This window comes from Coffea arabica, chromosome 4c (assembly GCF_036785885.1).
Source record: "Coffea arabica cultivar ET-39 chromosome 4c, Coffea Arabica ET-39 HiFi, whole genome shotgun sequence".
NCBI lineage: Eukaryota > Viridiplantae > Streptophyta > Magnoliopsida > Gentianales > Rubiaceae > Coffea > Coffea arabica.
This window is the reverse complement of record NC_092316.1, coordinates 49,573,441-49,599,459: the sequence shown is the minus strand read 5'-3', so window position 1 is coordinate 49,599,459 and position 26,019 is coordinate 49,573,441. Positions and strand designations below refer to the sequence as shown.

At 35.5% G+C, this 26,019-nt stretch overlaps 3 protein-coding genes across 9 annotated transcripts; 1 reads left to right on the top strand and 2 right to left on the bottom strand.

Moving 5' to 3' along the window:
* Positions 1-7,602: 7,602 nt before the first annotated feature.
* Positions 7,603-13,036, bottom strand: LOC140005375 (zinc finger BED domain-containing protein RICESLEEPER 3-like). Of its 2 annotated transcripts, none has more exons than XM_072046282.1 (5): positions 12,431-13,036; positions 12,187-12,319; positions 9,239-11,214; positions 9,051-9,128; positions 7,603-8,071 (listed from the first exon to the last, which is right to left on the bottom strand). In XM_072046282.1, the coding sequence occupies exons 3-4, from the start codon at positions 9,752-9,754 to the stop codon at positions 9,087-9,089; spliced, it is 558 nt and encodes a 185-aa protein (XP_071902383.1). In that variant the 5' UTR covers positions 9,755-11,214; positions 12,187-12,319; positions 12,431-13,036; the 3' UTR covers positions 7,603-8,071; positions 9,051-9,086. The 2 variants fall into 2 exon arrangements, with proteins under 2 accessions (XP_071902383.1, XP_071902382.1); XM_072046281.1 differs by having other exon boundaries at positions 9,239-11,336; positions 12,431-13,035.
* A 2,738-nt stretch (positions 13,037-15,774) lies between these two features.
* Positions 15,775-23,726, top strand: LOC113740294 (agamous-like MADS-box protein AGL65). 6 transcript variants are annotated; one of them, XM_072046279.1, is made up of 12 exons: positions 15,775-16,331; positions 16,948-17,133; positions 18,245-18,304; positions 18,396-18,414; positions 18,528-18,592; positions 18,684-18,699; positions 18,799-18,860; positions 19,744-19,840; positions 20,163-20,210; positions 20,394-20,521; positions 20,773-21,349; positions 23,353-23,726. In XM_072046279.1, the coding sequence occupies exons 2-12, from the start codon at positions 16,949-16,951 to the stop codon at positions 23,371-23,373; spliced, it is 1,278 nt and encodes a 425-aa protein (XP_071902380.1). In that variant the 5' UTR covers positions 15,775-16,331; position 16,948; the 3' UTR covers positions 23,374-23,726. The 6 variants fall into 6 exon arrangements, with proteins under 6 accessions (XP_071902380.1, XP_027123665.1, XP_027123666.1 ...); XM_027267864.2 differs by having other exon boundaries at positions 15,776-16,659; XM_027267865.2 differs by having other exon boundaries at positions 15,780-16,299; positions 20,400-20,521.
* Positions 23,727-24,980, bottom strand: LOC113740295 (chlorophyll a-b binding protein 4, chloroplastic). The gene is made up of 3 exons (XM_027267868.2): positions 24,677-24,980; positions 24,127-24,542; positions 23,727-24,017 (listed from the first exon to the last, which is right to left on the bottom strand). The coding sequence occupies exons 1-3, from the start codon at positions 24,880-24,882 to the stop codon at positions 23,881-23,883; spliced, it is 759 nt and encodes a 252-aa protein (XP_027123669.1). The 5' UTR covers positions 24,883-24,980; the 3' UTR covers positions 23,727-23,880.
* Between the last annotated feature and the right edge of the window lie 1,039 nt (positions 24,981-26,019).

Sequence of the window (26,019 nt, the reverse complement as noted above, 5' to 3'; positions counted from 1 at the left end):
AACAATAGTAAATAATTTCTAACAATCTCTCCTTTAAACTGAAAGTTTTCCAAACATTCAGTTTAATAGGACTTATCAATTGCACAAACTCCAAGCAACTTCCTTAGTTTCTGAAACATGGATTACTTCAATGGCTTGGTCATTATGTCAGCAATTTGATCTTCACTTTTGTAGTAGAGAAAATCAATTATTCTATCCCTTGTGAGCTCCCTTAGAAAGTGAAACCTCGCATCTATGTGTTTGATTTTTCCATGTCGAATTGGATTTTTAGAGAGTTTGATGGCAGAACTATTGTCACAATAAATTGTAGTAACTCCTTCTTGTTGAAAATGCAACTCTTCAAGAATATTCCTTAGCCAAATTGCTTGAGAGGCAAAGGCCGTTGCAGCTACGTACTCTGCTTCAGTTGTTGATAAAGTAACAATTGGTTGTTTCTTTGAACACCATGAAATACATGCTGAACCCATCATGAATACATAGTCAGACGTACTCTTTCTATCATCAGAATCGTCTGCATAGTCACTGTCAGTAAAACCAAATAAATTTGATTTTTCACCATTCTTGTAGAACAACCCATATTTAATGGTTTCAAAGTATCGAAAAATTCTCTTGGCAGCTAGAAGATGTGTCTCTCTTGGACTTTCCATGTATCTACTAATAAAATTTACAGCATGCATAATATCAGGCCTAGTTGCTGTCAAATACATTAGGCTTCCCACAATTTGCTTATAAAGGGTGCTATCAATCTTCTTTCCTTCAGGTTCTCGAATGAGTTTTAAACCCATTTCAATTGGCATACTAACAGAATTACAATTCTGCATTTGAAACCTGTTCAGAATTTCTAGCACATATTTTCTTTAAGAGACAAAAATTCCAGCAGCAGATTGCATCACTTCAATGCCTAAAAAATAATGCATCTTTTCAAGATCAGATATATCAAATTCAGCTATCATTGATTTTTTAAATTTCTCAAACATGGCACTATCATTTCTAGTAAAAATAAGATTGTCAACATATAAGCAAACAATGAGCAATTTACCTCCATTTCCAATCTTTATAAAAAGTGTATGCTCATATGGATGTTTTTTAAATCTCTTCTTAGAAAAATAAGCATCTATACGACTATACCAAGTATGTGGGCTTGTTTTAACCCGTATAATTCTTTTTTAAATTTATACATCTTATGATCACTTCCAACCTTCACATAACTAGAAGGTTGATCAATAAATACCTGTTCTTATAGATCACCATGTAAAAATGTTGATTTCACATCCAACTGGAAGATAGGCCATGAATGTTGTGCTGTCAATGCAATCACTATCCTGATCGTGTCATGCCTTGCGACTGGAGCAAAGATTTCTCCATAATCCACCACAAACTCTTGCTTATAGCCTTTAGTTACTAAACGTGCCTTGTACTTGTCAACTTCTCCATTCTCTTTTAATTTCGTCTTGTACACCCACTTGACACCTATTGATTTTTGTCATTCTGGAAGATCAGTTAACTCCCATGTGTTATTTCGGTCAATAGCTGCAATTTCTTCATCCATTGTCTTCTTTCACTTTAAATCTTTGATAGCCTCTTCAAAGATTGTAGGATCACAATCAAAAGATAGAACAAAATATGTAAGTGGATCCTCAGATTGGTCGATTCCAGTTACCTCATAATCAATCATCCATGCAAGTCTTTTTCTAATACGTTGAGACCATCCTTCATCTTCTGCTACTGTTTGGGAACTTGGTACATCATTTTGACCATGTGGTAGAATTGCTGCATGTTTTCTTCATCAACTCCATCAAAATCAGCAGGTATTTGTTGTTTAAGAACATTATTGCTCCATAGCCAAAAATTTTCTACATAAAAAATTACATCCCGATAAATGACAATTTTCTTAGTGATAGGATTATAAACCTTATAAGCTTTTGACTGATCACTAACACCAAAAAAAATATATTTCTCTCCCTTATTATCTAATTTTGTCCTCTTTTGCTCTGGAATATGAGCATAGGCATTGCATCCAAAAATTCTGAAATGATCCACTACTAGTTTCCATCTGTTCCATGTTTCCTCAGGCGTCATATTTTTAATAGCAAGTGTGGGACTTCTGTTCAATAAATAAATGCTCCAATTGACAGCTTCAGGCCAAAAATTTTTGGGAACACCACTTTTTTTCAAAATGCTCCTCACTATGTTCAATATTGTACGATTCTTCCTCTCTGAAATACCATTCTGTTGTGGTGTATAAGCTGCTTCTGAATTCCATACTGCTCACAAAATTTTATAAATTCTTGTGAGTTATATTCTCTACCACGATCACTGCAAAAAAATTTTATGGACTTGCTTGCTTCCTTTTCGACAAGAGTCATGGAATTTTTGAAAACTGAAAATGCTTCAGATTTTTCCTGCAAAAAATAGACCTAAGTTTTTCTACTATAATCATCAATAAACGTCATAAAATAACATTTTTCACCATTAGATGATGGATTTATGGGTCCACATAAATTAGAGTGAACTAGCTCTAATACGTCATTTGCTCTCCACGATTTTCCTTCTGAAAAACTATCCCAATGTTGTTTGCCAATGACACATTTTTCACAAACTTCTGAAGGAATTGTTATTTGAGGTAGACCAACCACCATATTTTTCTGCTGCAAAGTCTTTAATCCACCACAATTCAGGTGTCCATAACGAAAATACCATAACCATGCCACATCTTTCGATTTTGCTAAGAAACATGAATGAGTCAAGTTTTGCAAATAGAGTGAGAACATATGATTTGCCGTCATCTTAACTTGAGCAATTAAGCCCAACTTTGCATCTCAAATTCGACATACACGGGTTTGTTTGGATAGTGTATTATTTGAAATATTATTTGAAATAATTACTGTAGCACTTTTTGTGATTTGATGTATGTGAGATAAAAAGGTGATTGTGAATATAAAAAGGTAGGTTGGGAAATGTGTTTGTGATGCAAGCGAAATATTATTTGGAATAATTTTGGTATCCAAACACTCCCAGTGATAGAAATCTCGTACCCTTTTTCTAACAATGGACCCACACTAAGCAAATTTTATCTTTAAGTCTGGAACAAAAAGGACATCAGTGATAGTATGAGAAGAAGAATTTCTTTTAGTTTGGATAGTTATCCTTCCTTTTCCCATAAAGAAAATTGTAGAGTTATCACCAAACTTGACAGTATTACGGAATGACTCGTCCAACTTAGAGAATGCCTTCTTATCTCCACACATGTGATTGCTACAACCGGTGTCTAAATACCACATGTTTTGTTGAGTTTCTTAACTCATGTGACACACTATCAAAAGAGACACTTCTTCTTTTTCTACAAAATTGGTCATTTCTCCATTTTGTCTATTCAAATTAATTCGACATTCAGACGGCCATGTCTATGACATTTGTAGCATTCAACATTGGACTTATCTACTATTTTTAGCCTTTGAGTTGTTGATGGATGGCCTCTCCATCCTCTTCTTCTTCCTTGAAATTGATTTTCTTGGTGCCGGTAATGTTGTTGTTGGTTACCACGATCATTACTTCCTCTACCTCTGCCTCTGCCTCTACCTCCTCTCCATGTTGAGTGATTTTCTGTTGAAGCCTTCAATGCTTGCTCCTCTTTCTCTTGCTGGTTAACTTTTTGCTCATGAGCCAACAAAAAACACTGCAACTCATCAATTAAAATTGCATCAATATCTTTCGATTCCTCTATATAGCATACAACAAAATTAAATTTTGTTGTCATTGATCGAAAAATCTTCCCGACAATGGTGACGTCCTCCAAATTCTCTCCATGGATTCTTGTCTTGTTAGCAATTGCCATTATTTTTGCAATCTAATCTGTAACCGACTCACTTGACTTCATGTATAAAGTCTCAAATTCGGTCCGAAGAGTTTGAAGCTGCACCCGCTTTGCCTTCACATTTCCTTGATACTTTTTTTTCATGGAGTCCCAAATTTGTTTGGAGGTATCTTTGCTAAGAATTGTCTTCAAAATGGCTCGATCAATAGCTTGAAAAAGATAATTTTTGGCTTTAAGATCTTTCAGGTTCAATGCTTCTAACTCCATTTTCTGCACCTCTGAAAATACTATTCCGGCTGTTGGCTCTGCTACTCCAGATTTGACAACCTACCAATACTCCTTGGATCTCAAAAAATTCTCTATTAGCATGCTCCAATAATCATAGTGACCATCAAAGCGAAGAATTGTTGGCTGGACAAAATTGTCAGTGGCCATCATAATTTACCAACACAGTTCTCACAACTCATTTTTGTTTTCACTCACGAGCCTAGCTCTAATACCATTGTTACAATTATTGAGAAAAATAATAAAAGAAGCAAAAGATAAGTATTTATTTCTTTGTAAAACTGACTTGACTCATAATATGAAATTGCTCTATTTATAAAGTTCAAAACAACACTACTAACTATCCCACTAACTCCACTAGTTACTCCACTAATTCCACTAACTACTCCACTAATTCCACTAACTCCACTAATTAGGTAGAACAAAACAAACAAATATGATTAACTAACGATAGTAAATAATTTCTAACAATTCCATCTCTTGAGATCCAAATTTTCACCCCAGCAAAAGCATCAGCAAGCCCAATTCCGTGTCCAACTGTAAGAGGTTGACCAAGATTATATCAAACTCATGTACCTTATGGAATGTTGTCTAAATCCATCAAAACCTCAGGCTGTAAGATTGTGTACATAACTCGAGATCCCAAAGATGTCATGGTGTCCTTGTGGCATTTCTGCAATGCAAACAACCAATCCACGGAGGAACATATCCTATGGAAGACGCATTTGAGAGTTTTTGCAAAGGAGTTCACACTTTTGGACCATTCCATGATCATGTTCTAGGCTACTGGAGAGAATGTTTGGCAAGGCCAGACAAGATACTTTTTCTAAGGTATGAGGACTTAAAAAAAGATCCAAGAGGAGAAATGAGTAAGCTGGCTTCATTTCTTGGTTGCCCTTTTGCCAGTAAAGATGAGGCAGATAGAACAATATATAGATGCAGTCTTGAAAGGCTAAAAACTCTACAGGTGAACATGGAAGGTATCGTAAATATCTGGGTTGCCTAAGAGTTCCTGTTTCAGACGTGGTGATGTTAGGGACTAGAAAAATCACTTCACACCTGAAATGAAGGAGCATCTCGATGAAATCACTAGAAAGAAGTTTCGAGGGTCTGGTTTGGATATGTACTATTCTTAAACAGATCAACTGGCGAAGCATGCAATAGTAATTCCTAGTACATGCTGATTATATTAGCTAGTGTGCCTTTCAAGCTTGATGGCCTAAGATTCTTCCTGTATCAGCAGTATCAGAGGAATGAAAATTTGTCCGACTGGTTATTGATCATCAGTGTTTCATTTCTTGATGCATGCTTAATCTTTATGTTTTGTGTGCCAAAAATAATTATTTGGGTTTCTTAATGGACTTAAAAATCATTTTTCTGATTATGAATCACTGTAAGAATTATGTAGCCTCTTATATGTACATGGGATAGATTGGAGGATGCTTTTCTCATGCTGTAATGAGTTGAATCCCATAACACAATATGAATGCAAGAAACCACCAGTTTTCTTTGTTGTTGGACAGGTGAACCTATTACTGACCTTAATGAAAAAAAATGACAAATATGGGTAATGCATATTAATAATTTAGTAAAACTCTGGTTCATATTTTAACACGGTGCAACTCTAATGGCATAAATGCGAGTCATCTCAATTTTGTAACTCTCAGATGAAACAGATGTGGTAATCTATAAGTATTTTCCTTCATTACTTGAGGCAAAAACATATATCATCATTCAGATTACAGAACTTTATAATAGTCTCAGAGCATGAAAAAAAATTAGGAAAATCCTCGTAACATAAATTTTTTGACATTATCATCAAATTTGATATAATTGATAAGTTATTTATCAGCATTTTTGTTTTAAGGAAAACTAGTAGCTTTTAATGATAGAGACTTGAACAGTTTATACACAGTAGCAGCTGCAACCTATACGTATAATAAAAGCTATGCATACCCACTCCATTTCATTAGATCATGTGTTAGCTCCCCTGTAAACCTGACACATAGCTATATGATTTTCTGCCAAGCTGCAGCAGTTGATCGACAGTCAAAGAACAGGTATTTATCAGTTATTATATGAGTGAATCCTTTGCAGTTTAAGTTTGGGTTAGGATCCTCTCCATTAGATTTCTCTCCATTCATTTATATCTAAATTACCATAATTTTACAATTCTATAAAGTCTTCCGATTATAGAAGACAAGGCTTAGTCAGCTGTTTATGAAATTTTATGTATAATTAACACAATTGATGAAATAAATTATGAACGCTGTTGACGTTCGAAATGAATTTCAAATTAATTTTATTGAGACGTAATACAGAGAAGTTCTTTCTCATGTAATAAAGAGAAGCTTAATGCTCTAAAGTTTTACTATCAATTAGACAGATTATATGTTATGAGAAGCCGTAAATTTACTTAAATACATTTCATGATCCCAGCTTCGTTAACGATACCTTAAAATACAAAATTTTATTTCAGAATGAAAACAACAGCAAATATTCCGGAATATCTTTGCTAGAAAAAATGACAATTCCGTTTTAATGATGAAGTATCAAATTTTGCTTGACTTTAGTGTAATTAGCCTAATGAAAAGGCTTTTTTTTCTATTTAATGATTGAAGGGCACACGAAAAGCAAATTAAAGACACGAATGGTATATTCACTATTTATGTTTTAAAATTACAACCTAGTCCCCACACTGCAACATTCGTAGAAAAAAACAACATGGACTCAACTTCAGGGGCGGATTTAAGGTGGGGGCACGAGCCCCCACTGCCCCCCTTAGATTCCTATAATACTTACACAATTTTAATATAATTTTAAGTGTACCTCCAGAGTTTTTTTAGAAAAGATGTGAAAGAATTACGTGATTTTTTAAATTAGTTCATAAACTAAAATTCTAAAAAGATACGTGGGGTGCAAATTCCATTTGAAATAAGCTAAAAAAAGCCTTTTCATTTTAACTAGCAAGTACCAATCATATCATTCACTTTCTTTGGACCCCACTCTCCAATTTCCCTTCCCTCCTCTAGTCCCCAATTTTTCCCCCACAACCGAGAGTCACTACCTTCCACAACCGAGCAGCTAGCTACTCTCTCTTTTGATCAATTCATCCAATCATATCATTCACTTCCTTTGTTCTCACTTCCCAATTTCCCTTCCCTCCACTGGTCCCCCATTTTCCCTCCACAACTGAGAGCCATTCTTACTTCCACAACCAAATTAGTTATCAAAATATAAAAATTCGCAGTGAGCAAATGTAAATAGTTTAGTTTGTTTTTGAAATAAAATTATTATTACATTAATAATTTTGAATTTGTCTTTTTATGTTTTTCATGGAATATATGCAACATTTTGTACTTGTTGGTGAATTTTTTTTTTTTTTGCTTAAAAAACTAGAAAAAGAGTAGGTAAAAAATTTTAGTGTTGCTTTTGCCCGTACTAAGAATTTTTTCTGACTCCGCCCCTACTCAACTTTTACTGTGTGCTCCTAGTACACCAAATAGACGAAGTCATTATCTATACATACAATATATAAAGCGAGAGCAACACTGCGTAGTGTATTCACTAGGGGTGAAATCGAGCCGAGTCGAGCTCGAGTAGTGACGTACTCGAGCTCGAACTCGACGCCGTCCACCAGAGCTCAAACTCGACCTCGAGAAATAAAGATCGGAATTGACTCGAGAATAACATGAGCAGGCTCGAACTCGACTCGATCGAGCTCGACATGCATTCGAGCTTACTATCGAGTCGAGTACTCGAGCTCAATGATCCTGCTGTCAGCTAGTTTGTTCGCCCCCTTCATGAAAGAAACAACTCAAAGCAAGTCCAAAAATAGGCCTCCTCAATCCCATCAGTAGTCCCAACCCAAAGTCATGCAATTATCATCAGCAGCAGCAGTAGCTTCCTCTAAGTCAAGACCTCAGAAACCATTACAAATATTGCAGCAGCAGCAGCAGCTTCCAGTTGTTTCTGATCAAAGCAACAACAACATCAAGGAGAAGAAGAACAACTCTCTATCAGAACAAGAATCGAAGCTAGCAGCCATAGCAATCAGCCTAAACGTGCGATTAAGAACCTCAGACATGCCCGTGTCCATGCAAGAGCATGCACTCCACTACACCCGATCACTCGTCATACAATTCCTAATAATCTAAGGAATCTAGACTTTGTATCTTAAATGCAACACTACTAATTTGTACTAAACAATAAACTAAGTTACAATAAATATTCTAATTAAAGTACATTAATATCAATTGAACAAGATTAATTGCAATGCAAAGAAAGAAAACTTAGTAGCCAATTAAAGTCTTGGAGCCAAGCAAATGGACAAGACTTAGAAGCATGACATTGCTTCTTTGAACTTTGAAGGACAAGCACCTCATGGCCATGATCAATAACTAGAAACAAACGCATGCGATACAGTGATAACTAGTTTTTAGGCCTTCTCAACAGATTCCAACCATTAACTAGAAACCAAGTATGGCCGTGATCAAGATTCAAGAATTCTAGCTTCTAAATTTAGAAATTTCGTAAAAGAGAAACCAACGAGAAACAAAAGGGCAGACAGATTAAAGAAAAATCATATGCATGCAGAAACTAAGTGGCCATGATCCACATTAACATTTCAGCAATATATACAAGTAACAACCTGTTCTCAACCTCATCAGAATTTCACGAAAATAGAAACAAGAGTGCAACCAATTGAAAGGAAAAATTTAGGGAAATTTTTTGGAGTCTAATGAGCATTTAGAAGCTCCTGTTTGTAATCTGGTAAATCCAATAGCTTGTTTGCTCCTTATGCATCTTCAAAATTTGGTGTATAGTCTATAACACCTAGCCATACACAAATGACAAATCAACTAACTTATGTGCAATTTAAATTTAAAATTTGAACACAACTTAAAGCAAATTAATAACAAGAAACTCAGAATTCACAAAAAAGATGGACCTGATTTCCAGCAAGTTATTTGCTCCGTATGCAACTTCAAACATTGGACAGCTCATATTCTTTGAGAGCTTTCTGTGGCTGCATTTAGGTGGTGGAATGCAAATAAACATAATACTTTAAAATCAACAAACAAACTAATAAATACTAATTTATCTCCGCAATAACAAATTTATATAGGTATAACTTACTTTCAATTTCTTTTTGACCCTGTGTAAATTTCTACACCAATCGCCTGCACACATTAACATCTGGACTGTCTCTGGAGCAAGTAAAGCGTAGTAGGAATCAATCATCCTAGTTCCAGCACTAAAGGTGGCCTCAGATGCGACGGTAGTGATAAGAATAGCCAATGCATCAGCTGCTAGCTGAGAGAGTACCAGGTATGTTAATCGGTTGATTTTCCACCAATCTAAACAGTTGAAATCCTTTGGCTTTTGTCCAGTAGGCTGGCGAGGCTTGTCTAGGTAATCCACCAACTCGCTCTTTTGGGGCTCATCGGATTCGAGTTCACCACAATATTCATCCAAATCATCCCAATAGTCAGCACTTGTTCGAGGTAGACACACTATTTCGGATGCAACAGTTAATGAACAATCTGTTCCTGCACTTCCACCTGTAGCCATAGCAATGCACTCATCATAAAGCTCAAAGATGGGTTTTCGAACGTATGTGATATTCTCTTGAGCTTTATATGTGGAATACATTTTAGGGAAGGCGAACTCTATTGCTCACATTTTCTGTCTTGGATCCAAGATAGCTGCAATGGACATCAATAAATTGTACTCTTTCCAGTATTTGTCAAACTTGAGTTTCATTCTTGTAATCATACCCCGGACAAAATCATCTTCATCATCCACTCGTGCATCCAAGAGTTTCTTCACCTTTAGAACCTCAGGGTGGAATAGGTTGCTAGTTGGATACTCACTCCCCAAAATTATGTGCGTGGTTGTGTAAAATTTCTCTAAAATGGTGCAAACTTTTTTAGCTTTCTTCCAATCCTCTGAAAATGGACAAGACTCATAATTGGGCTCTCGAACTTGAAAATGAGGAAAAACCTCCTTATATTTTACAGCACAACTCAACATTTCATATGTTGAATTCTACCTCGTCCTACAATCATGGAGCAATTTTTTCCCAGAAATTTGCAGGTGTTGAGCAATTTCTGCAAATAGCAATGCCCTACCATCAGACTTGTTCACAAAATCCATACTATCTCAAATATTTTCACAAATATCTACTATCTCCTTCAAGCCATCTTGAACCATAAGGTTCAGACATGGCCACAACAACGAACATGAAATAGCTTTCCTCCACCCAATAGCTTCTTGCATCTGCCGAAATCAGCTTTCAACAATCTCACAGCCACATCATTGTTTGAAGCATTGTCTATGAAAATAGTGTGAATTTTTCCCTCAATTCCCCACTCCTTTGCACAGTTGAAAACTGCATCGGAAATCTCAACTCCTTGACGAAGTGGTCGAATATGAACAAAATTTAACACCCTCTTCTGAGGCTTCTAATTTCCATCAATCCAATGCTCGATCACCACCATGTATTCAATTTTTTGATTCTTTGATTTCCACATATCGGTGGTCAAGCTCACTTTCTGTACATGCCTCAACAAGTTCTTCAACTTCTTTTTTTTCTATCTCATACACTTGTGTACAATCTTTTTTAGTTATCATGCGTGAGATCTTCTGCCACTCCGGCCACCCACGTTTCATCATTAGGTTGAAACCCTCTTCCTCCAAAATTGTGAAAGGGTGCTCGTGCATCAAGACCCAATGTGCAGTGGCCTTTCTCATTGCTTCCATATCGAATTTGCCTGTGTGCAATGATGGTACAGTTGGAAAACGCTTGTCTGCCTGCTGAAAATTTATCTTTGTTTGCTGGTCAGCTTTCTAAGCTTGGCTTTTCTAACAGAACAGTTTTCTCAATGTCTCCACATGTTGCTGGTTTGTTTAGTTTTTTCCCAATTGAGTTTCTTGCTACAATATTTACATATGGCGTAATATATGCCATTTTCTTCCAAATCGTCGAAGTCTTCCCATGCCTCAGATGTTTTATTCCTTTTAGGTACTCGAAATTAACTATCATCTTCAGCTGCATCTCCTTGCTACGTATTGGAGTCTTCGGTTCTCCCTTGTTGTGTTTCACCATCCTCCTGTGTGGGATCACAGGTGTCATGGCTTACAAATACTGGGTTGTCAATCATGATTGGTGTGGATGAATCGGTCCCAGACACACGTGGTATTGAAGAAATTTCGGGAGGACTAATAGACATGCCTTTAAAAAAATTCAGCTTATGAATCTCATAATCTAATTATGAATGCCGAAATAAAATGCTATAAAGAATGAAGGATATACATAGTTTCTAAGGAAATATGATATGCCTCCTAATTAAAAAATATATATACAGGAACCCCAAAGAATTTTTCATAAATCAAAGAAGAGTAGTCATCAACTCAGTTTCGGATTTCAACTCAATTTTAGCTGACAGAAAAGTTAAAAGCCAGCAATCAAGTAATGTATATCTATTTCTTCCATAGAGTTATGGTTAATCTGCAATTTTCATGTCAAAACAATGGAACTAGTCTTCTGGTTTATCCTTCATGGACATGTCACAGGTTCATTAAAGCATGACATTTTTGGTAGTATGACAAAATACCATTTAGCCAATTTGCTATAAATTACCTCAGGAACATGAATAGTCACTGATTCTGCAAAATTAAATCCTAAGCTGCGTGAATCTAATGGTAGTAATTAGAAAACACAAATTATCACGAAGTAGGTATCCAGCTCTACAATCAGGCTACGAGAAAACTCTACAATCAAGGGGCAATGGCAGAGACATCATCATTAGTCTAATCAGACAAAAAAGAGAAATGATTTTGCACACAGTAACAGAGAAAAACCAAGATATAGGATCACAAATTATCACAAAAACCATGAGCAACTTGTCTTAGTTGTACAATCACGACCCAACAGGTACATAAACAGAACAACATCTAATTATACTAGTTAGTTAACACTTAATAATGCAACTCAGATGTATAAGCAAATTTCTGAAATCAGTGCACTTTGACATCAAAGAAAAACCCACAAGCATGTTTAGAGCCAATGTCAAGAAACTTACCAATTCTCGGAGCTGTCGCGCTAACTACCGAATCACTTGTTGAAGGAATCGAGCTGCCCTCCATATCTTCAAAGTTCCAGTATAGCAATGGAGAGGGAATGGAATATGCAAATGGAATCTATTCAATTGCAGGCTGCAGCCCCCAATTTTTAATGTTAGGGTTTCGAGATTAAAAATTAATATTACATTTATAAAATTTAACCTCATAATATACATATTTACTACAGAAATGCACAATAAGTACCTCAATTTGTCAAATGCAGCTATTGAAATTGGTGGGTTTTGATTAATTTAAACCCTCGCTCAAAGGTCGGCTACCCACCGCTGCTACCAACTCCATTTTGAGCTCCAGGAGAAGGAAGAGGGAAGATTAGTTGAACTGCTGAAGTGTTTAAAGCTCTAGATGTCACGGCTGCCTTGCGACGTGTGACAGTTGAGAGAATGAGAGATTGAGATTTGAGAGTCAAGGTTGAAGCTGAACTGCTGAAGAGGAACGAAGAAGAAGAATGAAGGACGACGGAAAGAGTTTTCAGTTTTCATTTTTAGTTTTCAGCATTTCATCATATTTCTCAAGCCAAAATTACTTATTCACCCTTCATTATTACTACAACATAACTGGTTAAGCCCGTAAATAGACTAGCTAACAAACCTAAAAGAGTAAATTGATAACTAAAATTATATACAATACATATATGCTATCAATCTCAAGCTACTCGACGAGCTAAAAATTCCCCCTCCTAACTACTCGAGATCGACTCGTTTCCTATAGCGAGTAGCTCGAGATCGACTCGAGATCAAATTTGACCGAGCTCGAGTCGAGTATCCAATCAAGCTACTCGCGAGCTCGATTCAAGCTACTCGATTTCTCTGCACCCCTAATTCACTACATATTGTCACTTTTATAAAATTCTTAATCTACCCTTAATTATAAGGATAAATTGGTCCCAATGTATTCCTAAAAGAACTCCCCATAATTATCAAATAGTTATCTCGTTAAGATCTAATTACAACTTCTTCACGCTAATTCCCCCACATCTCCACTTTTTTCTCCACCATGATTTTAAATAGAATAACTTCCTATAGCATAATAACTATATAGATATTTCAAATACATACGTACATGTACATGTGCGTGTCTCTCTCTCTTTATATATATATATATATATATATATATATAGAGAGATAAATACACACACCATGATGTGTAACAAAGGAAAACTTTGAAGCATGTTTACATATTGAGAAAAGAGGTGTGGAAAGCAAAAATAAATGGCTAAGAAATATCCATATTGTGACTACACAGAAAACAATGGTCATGCGGTGGAAACAAAGGTCCACCTCACAACGGAATGCAATCGGTTCATGAATGAGTGGGTCCCACTAATAGAGATGTAGCGAAGGGGTGGGAGACGGGGGAAAAATGAAGAGGCAAATTTGTAAAATAAAACAAATGAGAGGAGTGTTCCACAAAATAGTGATATACTTGTATTAGAAATTGAAAGTAGGCACATATCCATGTGAATGTTGGTCAATGAGAATAGCTCTTGAACCCATTGGAGATATTAATTAAAAAAAAAACAAAAAACTACCCTTCTTAATTAATCATTTACAACAAAGTACTTCACACTACAATTTTGGTTTTCCAAAATGCAAGCTAAACCAAAATTGATAAGTTTAGCTTAATTGATAAGTTTTATGCAATGAAATTAGGAAATTAATGAATAAAGTTTTAACAAGTTAATATGTATTGGTACAATTATTAACAAAAAGTGTGCATGTTTTCACCAATGAAATTAGGAAATAATGAGCAAATTTTTAGCAAGTTAATATGTATTGGTACAACTATTAATAAAAAAGAGTAAATGTTTCCACCAATAAAATTAGGAAGTAATAAATAAATTTTAACAAGTTAATATGTGCTAGTACAACTATGAACAAAAAAATTGAAGTTTACTGATCAATTAAGCACATAGTAAGGCCAACAATAATTTACAAAGTAAAAATTTCCACTTTGCCATAATATGCATATTTATTTTGCCGATTGGCTGATCTAAACCTCTGCCTAACAAATTATATATTTGTTTGCCACATGGACCTATAAATTCTTTGTATTTATTTTTTGTAATTTTTTATTAATATTCTATTTTTGGCAACAATTAATCCCATTCTTTTTCACTTCCTTATTTATAACAATTCTCAATGAATTTAATGGTGTTTGCCTTATATATGTTTCTATTTGTTATACCTTACTAGTTACTGCATATTTTGATCAACAAACATATAGTTTTTGGTTTCTCTCCAATCATGTATTGTAATTTATTACTTTGCTTGCTTGTATATGAAAAGTTACTATTACAAATATATTTACATTTTTTATTTTATTCTACACCACTTCCTTCTTTTATTTTGCTGGATTATAAATTAGAAGTTTATATGATGTTTTCTATTTCTATTATTTGGCTTGATTATTTTTTAATACTTGAAAAATGATGACAATTTTAGATTTATCTACATGACAATTTCGACCAGAAATCTGCAAATACAAAAAAAAATTACTATTACCTCCCTTCCAATTACGACTTTATGTACCAACGTCCACCCCTATGACATAAAGTCACAAAAAAAAGCAAAGGAATGAACATTGATGCCACATTCTTTTTTTTTCGTTTTGGCCTTATCCGGGTCAACATCAAAATAAATTGCTTAACATTCATTACAAAATCAATGAATTGAAGCAAATATCAAAATTAAATTGCAAAATAAAAATTGTAAAAGATGTTAGTGCAGAAGTGTCCATCATTGACCATTAAATATCATTTAAATCTAGTTTTCAATATGAACATATCATTCATTAAACATATTCAATTTTTTTTTTTTTTTGCAAATGGTAAGTGGCAGATATTTAACTGGATGCTAGATAATTTTAATATACAAATTTCCAACTTTTTCTACATTTTCTTAAGTGATTTTCTCATATGTACATTACAAGCCAAATAGGGCTCATGGATGTTTCGATTGACATGTTTGTATTTTGTTGTCTATTCCGATTGCACTCCTTTTCGTTTGCCAGTTCTAGGCTTCTGCAGGAAATTATACCCTTCTCAATATGTTTGGTCCAATGAGATTACATCCACCTTTTATATTTCCCCTTACACCCTAACTCAATGGTATCTTTTTTTGGTTGCCCCCCTTACTCATATTTATTTCTTTTCAGACCCCTTTAATTTTCCAAAACAGCTAGCTCGATTGCTAGTCATCTTCTTACGGTTACTTAAAGGTTGTCGGTTGCCTAAAGCATCAATGCACACTAACACGTGTAGGCCAAAAAATGTGTTCCCCATAGACTTATGGTTGTGGTGTCCTCTTAGAGCTCTTGACCATTGACTAAAATGTTGGATCGATTTTATATAAAATATATAAGATGTGATTTTATATACATATAATATAATTTACTTTCAACAACGTGTAACTATAGCATAAAATTTTGTCAGTCCCATATATGATGTAAAAAATAATATATAAGATATAATTTGGATCTTATATTTTCTTGGCCAAATTTTAACCATGAATCCTCATGAACAATTGATTCCTGCAATGTTTCTGCCCCTAGTGCCAAAAGCAATGATATTTAAAAAAAAAAAGAAAAGAAAAGAAGCAGAGGTGGCTGAACATCGGATATGTACGGACGTGTCGGTCCAAAATTCATAATCCAAGTTCTCAGTGTCATATGTTTTCACTAGTTACCTCAAAATACCCCAAAAAGGAAAAACATTTAACTAGAAAAGAACACCCAGTATCTTGTTGATATGACAGTTGCCATTTAGATTCTATGCACTTTACAACTTCTGCTCTGAATGATAATGATGTCCCAATAAAGAACAACCCAAAAAAAGAGAGAATGTTCACTTCTTGTTGATTAAATTATTATTCTTATTGCCACCAAAATTACCAAGAAAGAAAATTTTTGTACCAGTATTCAGGCTCAGAAGTTTGGCCTGATAAAAGTTGGAACACCCGGTTCTCCTGGGAGTTTTAACGGCCGAAATAAAAGCGCAACCCACAGTTTTACTTAATTCTTGTTAGCTCATTTCTCTGCCTTCTCTTGCCTCTCTGGTGATCAATCTCCTCTTCTCTTTTTTCTTACAGTTATATCTTTTTTTTCCCTATTGTACTGTTTATTCAGTTTTTGCATTTGAATTGAGCTTCATTTGAATTTGCTTTTTTTAGGGTGCTTTCTATTTTTATCCGAATAATATATAGAGCTTCTGCTTTCACATATTTCAATGGTTTCTCTGAAATCACCATGCCCATGTGGGCTTGGATTAGCAAACCCGGGTGAGTTTTTCACCTGGGTTTTTTGAATTTTAGTCTTTCTTCAACAATTTTCTTGAGAATCCCTTGTGGCAAAAGTGGAAATCCATGGGGTTTCAGCAAAATTTTGAGCTTTAACTGAGGTCATTATTGCCTTTTAAGGTAATTAATTTTGAAGTGATTCTGTTGTTAGCGAGCCAAAGAAAGTTCCCTGGTTTCTTATTTTGGTTAGAATTGAAGAAATGATCCTTAACATGTAAGGTCTGTTTATATCTTATAAATTTGGAAATCAAAATGCTTAATTGTCCCCATTATCTGATGCGAAGTATAAATATCGTGGGAATGTAGCAGTGAGGATCATTGTAAAGATTACAAACAGCTGTTTGAGGATGATTTGGGTATCTTTGCAAATATATGCATCTAAGTGGAGTTTGTTTTACTTGTATATAGGATGGGAAGGGTTAAGCTAAAGATAAAGAGATTGGAAAGCAATAGCAATCGGCAAGTTACATATTCGAAAAGGAGGTCTGGAATCTTGAAAAAAGCCAAAGAAATTTCTGTACTATGTGACATTGATATTATGCTTCTTATGTTTTCCCCAAATGGAAAACCAACCATATTCACCGGAGCACGCAGGTAATTTTCAAAGTATCTGATTTGATATAAAGTTAAAGCACGATGGATTTAATATGAGCTACAGGGCATTTTTGTGTCTTTGTTTTGTATAGGTTAACAATTATGTTTATGTAGTCTCACATTGTACACACTGTGGTGTTCTTCTGAGGCGTTGTACATATTCTGTAAATTGAGCCCATTGATCCTCCTCTCCAGCTTTCTCTCTGTCCGGCTAAGTGTATAAAAGACAATTTAAAAATCTCAAGGTGTTTGTCTCCTTTTCTTAGCCATAAACTTTAAACCTGACTAATCCCTTGTCTATAAGTTGATTACAATTATAGATGGAGGATCCTATTTTTGTAGTTATGTTGGTCATGTTAACATAGAATAGGAGTGAACAGGGAAGCTCACATTTCAACATATGAAGGCATACAAATGGGGTAAAGTTTTTATCTTAAATATCATCACAATGGAGTTGTCCAGGTCTGGTTATAGTAGAGAACTAGAGATTTTGCTAGAGTTTCTCCTTTAACAAGTTTTGCCTAATTGTCTCCAGAGTCTTTCAACCTAGATGATGGAGATAGCATTGTTTCAGTAGTGGCAATACCTTTTCAGATTGCATATCTTTTAATGTCTTGAAGTAGTTTGCTCAAAAAGAGGTGTTTGTTTCATCATTATTTTATCATAGGAAATTGATAATTGCATCCTTAAGTTAGTTTGTGCGTAACTGACCTTTTAAACAATGTTGGCTACTATTCAGCTATGAAAGCAGTTGGGGTTGGACTTTTGGAGTTGTAGGATTTGTATGGCATGTCTTTCTCCAATTTCTTCCCTGGACATATACTTTTGAAGTATTGGACAAATTACTATGGATTCATCTAAGAAAACAATAGCATAACTATGTAAGGCTTGTGATTTCTTTTTGGTTTTAGTGATTTGTTTCTAAAGTCATAGTTATGAGAAGTAAGGTGTTAAATAGACTAGAACAGTACATCTGGCTTATGTCTCATTTTATACTTGCCTTTCATGTAGACTATCAATCTCTAGTTTAAATATCCCATCTTTGATTGTACACACTCATCGATGAGTGATAGTAAATACTTGCTAATATTCATCTTTGATGTCTCTTCAGCAATGTTGATGAGATTATCTCAAAATTTGCTCAACTATCTTCTCAAGAAAGGGCAAAAAGGTATTCAAAAACTCTGGTCAAATGGCATTAATTCCCAGCTGGTAAAAATCATATCATAACTGAATAATTCCTTTCTCCTGCATTGCAACAGGAAGTTGGAAAGCCTTGAGGTAAGTTTGAAAGCATAATCCAATTTATTGTCATATCATGTCTCCTTTTTACATCTACTGAAATTATATTTCTCCATTTACATAAAGTGAAAAGATATCCATGCATTTGCTAGGTTTTGAAGAAAACTTTTAAAAAGCTTGACCATGAGATTAACATTCAAGAGTATTTGGATGGAAGGTGCGTAACCATGTTTGGTGTTAGATATCATTGATTCAATTTGTGATGCGCGTAGTTAACTGAAACATTTTTAATCTTCTCATTCTTGCAGTGCTCCATCAGTTGAGGTTGGATGATTCTCAATGCTATCTGCATACTTTTGTGTCAAGAGTCATTCAAATTATTGCTATTAATGATGTATTTTATGTTGATCCATGTGCTGCTAGGAATCCTGCAGCCAAGTCAGAGTTCTGCGAGCTCAACTAACAGAATTGCACAATAGACTAAGGTAGGGATTGGAAAATTTTCTGGAAAATTATTGCTTTTTTCTTCTACTTTTTGGTATTATATGGAGGTTTAACAATGTGAAAACTGTTGTAGGGATCAACAATCAAGATCTTGTCCTTCAAACTTTCTTGACAACATTTGTTCTGTGTATATTAATTATCTTCTCAAATATTTGCTTCATTTACTTTGCAAATGGCATGATTTTCTCAAAGATGATATAATGCATAAGTTATTCTACTGAAAAAAAAAGGATGAAGAAAATCAGAAGTTATGTTGTTCTTAAATCTGTGAGAGGATTTAGTTATAATCCATTTACTAGCTCGCTCAATCATATAAATGATGGTTGAAGGCTTTAGCTTTGGCACTAACATTTCCCTTGGGACTAAATAAAGGGTAACTAGCATTCGAGCTAAGGAGTCTCTATTAAGTAAGATGCATTCACAGAACATAAATATTCTTGAAACAGTTAAACACTCTTATATCATCTAACTGTAGCCTGTGTATATCTAGATGTTATAATTTCAGGCCATTGAATTTCAGTGCGTTTGATGATGTTAAGTTGACATGGTAAGCCAGAAGTTCAAATGGTTATACTTTGGAAATGCTATTGGGGTCGGTACAGTCCATTTTTTGCCTTAAAACTGCTCCATTGAGAATCCAGATTCAGCACCCATTTTGCCAATGTATTGGAAATTTTGGTCTGGGTATGTTGTAGCGATTCTAATATTGGCTATTGTTATCCCTGTTCTCATGCCATCCAGGTCCAGCTAATTTTGGTGTTTGGAAGGACCTTTTCTTACTAGCTTGCAGGCACTATTTAGGTTTTATATGCTAGATTGTTCATGTGATACTTTCATTAACATTACAATTTTGTGTGGCCTCAGCTGGTGGAGTAACCCAGAGAAGGTAGAAGATATTGAGCATCTCAGGCAGATGGAAGGTTCACTAAGGGAATCACTTACTAGAGTTCGTGCACTTAAGGTACTATTACATCTATTGAGCACAATTTTACTATGAGTAATAGCAATATATGCATAAATGTGCTATCGATTTGACATAGCTGCACTTAATTTTCTTGGCACATATTGCATATATTGGTTTACCCTGGCTATGCATGACTAAAAATTATAAATGAAAATAATTGTCTCTTTAGTTAGACAGTTTCCATGGTACCATTACCTGATGTATCTGATTTTCTTTTTGAGGATCTGAGCATTCTAAGAAAATTGATCTACACTGCTTGATCTAACCACGTTGCTAAACCAGCACATATAATTTACCATATCTAGGTTCCCTTTCACAGGAAAATTTTGTGAAGCACCAGCTTATGCCATTAAATTACTCAGGCCAGGTAATGAAGCATTCAGCTGACAAGTGAAATCTCTGTGCGTGTGTGTGTGTGTGTGTCTAAATGTCTGCGATTGACTAATCACTAATTTGCAGCTGCATGTGTATGTGCATATCTGGCCTGGCCGTGTCATTGCTTATCATCATTGCATCATATATAATGCATGGCGCCTGTCTTGTTTCCCAGTTCCAGAGTGGAATGCAATTTCCGATGACGATGGATGGTAACCAAGATGGAACAACGCTGCCATGGATTCAAGATAATGAGAATCAACCTGTGATATTGTCCAAGGACTCAGACTTTATTACTCAGAGGTTAGTTAAATTTGATACTCTTTTGTACCTTGTATTTCCTCTAACCTCAGATGTTTGCATCTAGTATGGTTTGTGTCACTACCTAAATTCTTTTCTGAGTAACCTGATCATTTTTTTTCTGAAGTACTGATTTGGTTTCATTATAAAGTGTGACTAGTACAACCATTTAACACTTTGTTCTCAACTGCTATAGAATTTAATGTATTTCCAATAGGTTTTTGATTTATTTGATGGCCATTTTCCATTTGTAGAGATATGGAATACCCCAGAGACGCGTCCCTTCCCGGCTGTTCTGCACTCTTTACCACGGGAAAAGAAGCAGAGATTGATAATACAGGATTGATAGATAACATCAACTGCCCCAGAGATATTACCCTTTCTAGCTGTTCTGGTTTATTTAGCAATAGTAAGGTAGAAGGGACCAACAATACGGGAAAGATGGATAATATGGAATGCCCCAGAGATACATCTCTTCCAAGCTGTTCTGGTTTAATCGACCGAGGGAAAGAAACTGAGTTTCATAATGCAGAACAAGTTGATAGTATAACACAAGAAGGTAGTGCAATGGATGATTTAAGTGCCATTTCATGCTTGAGATTACAACTTGGTGGGGAACAACCATACTATCCATATAGTCATCTAAACATACCAGAACTCAACAAACTAGAGGTTGGACGAGAGGCAAATTTCCAAGAGAATCCCATGACTTATCAAATGAATGGGAACTTTGAATTGCCTAGATCCATTTATGCAAATCTGGGCCATCCTTGGTTCCCTGCATCTGATGACTGTGAGATCAACATGATGAATGACAATCCATTTACTCAGGTGATGATCTATTTTTAATTTTTGAAAGTTTGAGTATTGAACCGCTTTTTGATTTGTTGTTTAGCTTCACAGATGAAATCTTAAGATATGTATGTGCCTTTTTCTGGGTAGTGATTTGTGAATGCTTCTCCTAGTACACTAGAAAAAAGAAATATTCATGTTTTACATGGAAATCTTGGGAAAATGGATCTTTCGGATTTCTATATACTGCTATAGAAGGGACAAGTATTTTGGATGCCTAATTTCACTGTTCATTCCTGATAGGGTGTTCTTTAAAAGTCAAAAATCACTGATATGGTTTTAACTTCTACAAAATCACTGAAGGGGTGAAAGGTGACTTGGAGTTAGTTATTTCCAGATTTGAGTAGCAAGTCAAAGGTTGTCTGCTATTGAATGAGAATCTTGAGTATGGAAAGTACTTGTGTAACAGGAATTGAGGTTGGTCTTAAGTGAAAATGAGAGTTTGTCTTCGTACTTGATCATTCTATGTTAGAAAGCCAGTTCAACTCTACAAGGGAAATTATATTAAGAGTAAGTTTCAGAAATTTCACCTAAATTTCCTGTAAATTTTTCAGTCCCATGTGTTTGTATCTACATTTATCAATTCTGAAAAACTTGACATGATTTCTGAAATTGACATCATTGATATGTTGGGCTCATGAAGAATTATTCAGAGACCACAAATCCGTCTTGAATTCTTCATCAAATAATGCTATTTTGATAACTGTGTCAGACTTAAATTGGTTACAAGAAAGTCGTATGCTTGATTCCTAGCTCATTTCTCCTCCTATAGTAGTGAAAGGTAACTGAAATATCTATAGTTGTTTGAACCCGTTGTATTTGCTCCACATTTGACTGTATTAGCAAGGAAAGGGGTTGTCTAGGCAACATAAGTAAGACACTTTGAGGTAAATTGAAGCAAAAAGCAAACTGATAGCTACTCTGTTCCTAGCATGAAAAGAGAAAAGTTGTCATAAAGTAGTTTGAGCAGAGTGGTTAAGTAATAACAAAACTTTGGCCTGTACTTGGTGAGACATGCTTCAAAAGCGAACATTTATCGTTGAAGGGCCTATATTGTTGTGATTTTTGAAGAAAATGAAAGGGGGAGTTTTGCAACATTCATTCTAATATTCACTTTTCAGCTATTAAGTTCAATGAGCAACATGTTGTCCATGCATATATTGCTTCGTAATAGATGCCCATTTTAAATTTTCCATTTTTGAATCTTGTTTGAGGATTTGCATCAACTTTTTAAGATTGCGCCATGTACTTTGCTCTGATATCTGTGGGGAAGTTCGAAAAAGCTTTGGCTTATCAGTAGATTAGTTAGAGTCTAATCCTATAAAGGCCGGCAGAAGGAATGCTTTCTCTTTTTCCCTTTTTCCCCAATTTGTTCTTAAGATTGCGCCCTGTACTTTGCTCTGATATGTGTGGGGAAGTTCAAAAAGGCTTTGGCTTGTCAGTAGATTAGTTAGAGTCTAATCCTATTGGTTTGAACTACTTTCAGGAACTCTGTTCACATCCCCCGCTCCTTCTTCCCCCTCTAGCCTCTCAAACAAAATGAAAGGACTAGTCAAAAGAAACGGTAACAGAAACAAGAAAGCCAATGGGATGAATGTTATTTTTCTGCAACCTGGCTTCATTGGAAAATTTCAATTTGACTAGCTATTTTTCAATCTATCGACTTAAAAGGCATAACATTAACTTGTTTCCAATTTCTATTTGCTTTTCGTGGATTTGTCCATAGGTTTCTCCTGGGTTCTGTGAATTTGGAGAATTAGTTGGAAGTTGCATATTGCTTCCCATTTTTCTTTTAACAATGTTCAAAACCGTTCCATATTGCTACAATCTGCCAGTGCTATAAATCGCACATTAACAAAACTTAAATGGAGGCTGTGAATCGAGATTTTGGGAAACTTAATGGGAAACAATACAAGTGCAGCACAGTTTGTAATATCTTCTTATTGCCATTTAACTTTTGCTTGTATTATTTGTTTCTGCAGCCATCATCACAACACCCTTGACGATGAGGAGGAATGATGAGTTGCGTTGCCCATGCGCAGCAAGAGTGATTTTGCTTGGTGTTTTATAACTTCTTGATCTTCACAATCAGCAACAGAACTGGCCAATTATGTTGGTTCTTTAGCATGTAGAGATTTCAAATAAGAGGTTAGCCTCTGCAATAAGCCCCGTTGTTATGGTTTCTTTGTTTCACTTTTGTTTTTTTGGAGATAAAATAGTCAAAAAAAAAAAAAAAAACCCTGCTGTTCTGGTTGCTGTTTAGCTTATTTAGAATTCCTTTAGGTATTAGCAAAGGGAAAACGAAACGAATTCTGTAGCAAACTTTGAACAAACTACAACATTTTGTCCCATCGCATACTCGGTGTAAATTCTGTTCTGTTGATTGATGTAGCTGACAAAATATGAATGGTAATTGCCATCTTAGTTTCACTGTACATCAAAGATCTAAAATTTGTTCCATCTCCAATCAAAACCATTCACTCATTTGTTACAAGCTCCATCATACTCGTTTATTTACCCGCAAATGTTTGAACGATTGTGTTGTGCCATGGGTCTGAAAGGTGCTTCAGCAGGTTGTCAAACGGTCCTTCTCCAGTGACATTGTACTGGATGATGAATCCTAAGAAAGCCAACATGGCCAATCTCCCTGCGAAGACAAATTCAAATAGTTAGCCCAATTTAACATAAAAAATTTCGGGAGATCTGCTTCAGATGCAGTTCAGAGAAACAGAATAGGATTGTGGTAGTAGTCTCACCATTGGCTAACTCTTTTTCTTTGGCCTCCTCGGTAGGGGCAAGGTTCAGAGGGTTGAAAATACTACCTGGGTAGCCACACTCATGAGGGGGCAAACTGTAGCTCTTGAAGATAGGATCTTGGTTAACACATCCTGGGTTCTTGATGTCTTGCCATCTCCTGATCTCGACGTAGTGGAACAGGATGAACTCGATCACGAAAAGCGTCGACGATGATGCAAAGTATTCAGCTTTCCCAGCATCGTACCAGTTAGGAGCATTAATGATTCCAATCTTAGTTAACACTTCAGGTAATATCATTCCAACAACTCCCAGCATAGCCCATCGACTGTTGACAAGCTCAGCCTGGATCATCCATCTCAAGTTTTCGGGGTCCTCGGCTAGCCCCAGTGGATCAAAGCCATTGTCACCAGGAAGACTGATGAACACACACGTATAAAAGCGCTTAGTTAGTGTTTGGAAAAGCATTAAACAGGAGCAAATTAAACCATATAACCGTTTCATTTTCATATCAAGATTAGTATATGAAACTGTGCGATAAGAGATTAGTACCTGCCATCAAGATAGGGAGGAGAGGCCAAGCCCGGTAGCCATTCACCTTTCTTGGCTTCAACTTTGAATGAAGTGGTGGATGAAGAGGTTGATGGTCTAATGGAGACTCCCCTGTTCAACTTGCCAGATGATCCAGTAAGGAACCTGGTTTTCGAGGCGCATGGCCGGAAAACTGCAATGGAAGCTTGTGTTGTAACTGCAGCCATTGTTTCCGACCTGAATATTGATGAGAGGAAATGATCTGAGAAAAGGGTAGTGATGGTTGGCTCAAGTCTTAACTAGAAGGTGTGTTTTGATGTATGCATTTGTATTTCATTTCACTGGTTTTTTTGTGGTTCTGATTCAACGTGTAAAGATTCAGTGTTGGCTGGCTAGATTTTTGGGGATTCAACGGCTATGATGGGGTTTGGATTTTTTCCTAGCCAATGGGATGGAAAGGCCCTTATCCTTATCTCTCTTGCCATATCCATATATCTATTTCTGTGTTTCTGTTGGCTTGGAAAAGATCCTGGGGGACCCTCTGATTGCCAGGTGGGTAGAAATTTTGATATGCCAAATTAAAGATCTCTTGTGTTGAATCTCTTATGACCAATTGATTATTGGTCTGCTAGAATTTGTGCGAGGAAACAATATGCATCTGGAGTGTCACAAAATTGGCAGAAAAAATGGAGGATTTTAGGTGATGGTTTATCAAATCCGTTGATGTTCACTTCATGATCACTTGGGGACAATTTTACTTAACAAAATTTGCATTTACTTTATAAAATTTTGATGAAAAACTTGAAGAATGATCAACTTCTGTGATGATTTTCTTAGTTTTTTCATAATTCTAGTTTGAGTCAAATTAAAGGCTGTGCTTAATCATTTGAAACATGGAATATTGCTATTGACAAGAACATATAAAGAAAAACACAAAGGTCAAACTGGGCTGCTCTACAAATGCCTAACGAATCCACTAATGCACCATCGCCTTCAATTAGGACTCTTAGAACTTTTCTCGCCGTCAAATTCAGAATTCAAATCTTGTGCTTAGCACTTAGGGACAAAAAAAAAAAATATGTGGGGAGAGATGAGAGTGTTAAAAAAATAAAAATACAAATAAAAATAGTTGTACTATAGCCCTAATAAATATTGTATTTGTTAAAAATTTCTGTTATCACAATTAGCAAGAACCAAGACTCTGGCGTAACATTTTGATATCTCAAGAACAAAGTGAAATTTTTTGAAAATCCGATATTTACAAAGCACAATCTTAACCCTTTTCCCAACTTTTTTTTTTTTTTCCTTCTCTTATCCAAGGGATTCATATTATGAATCCACTTCGCATCAATTCTAAATTTGAG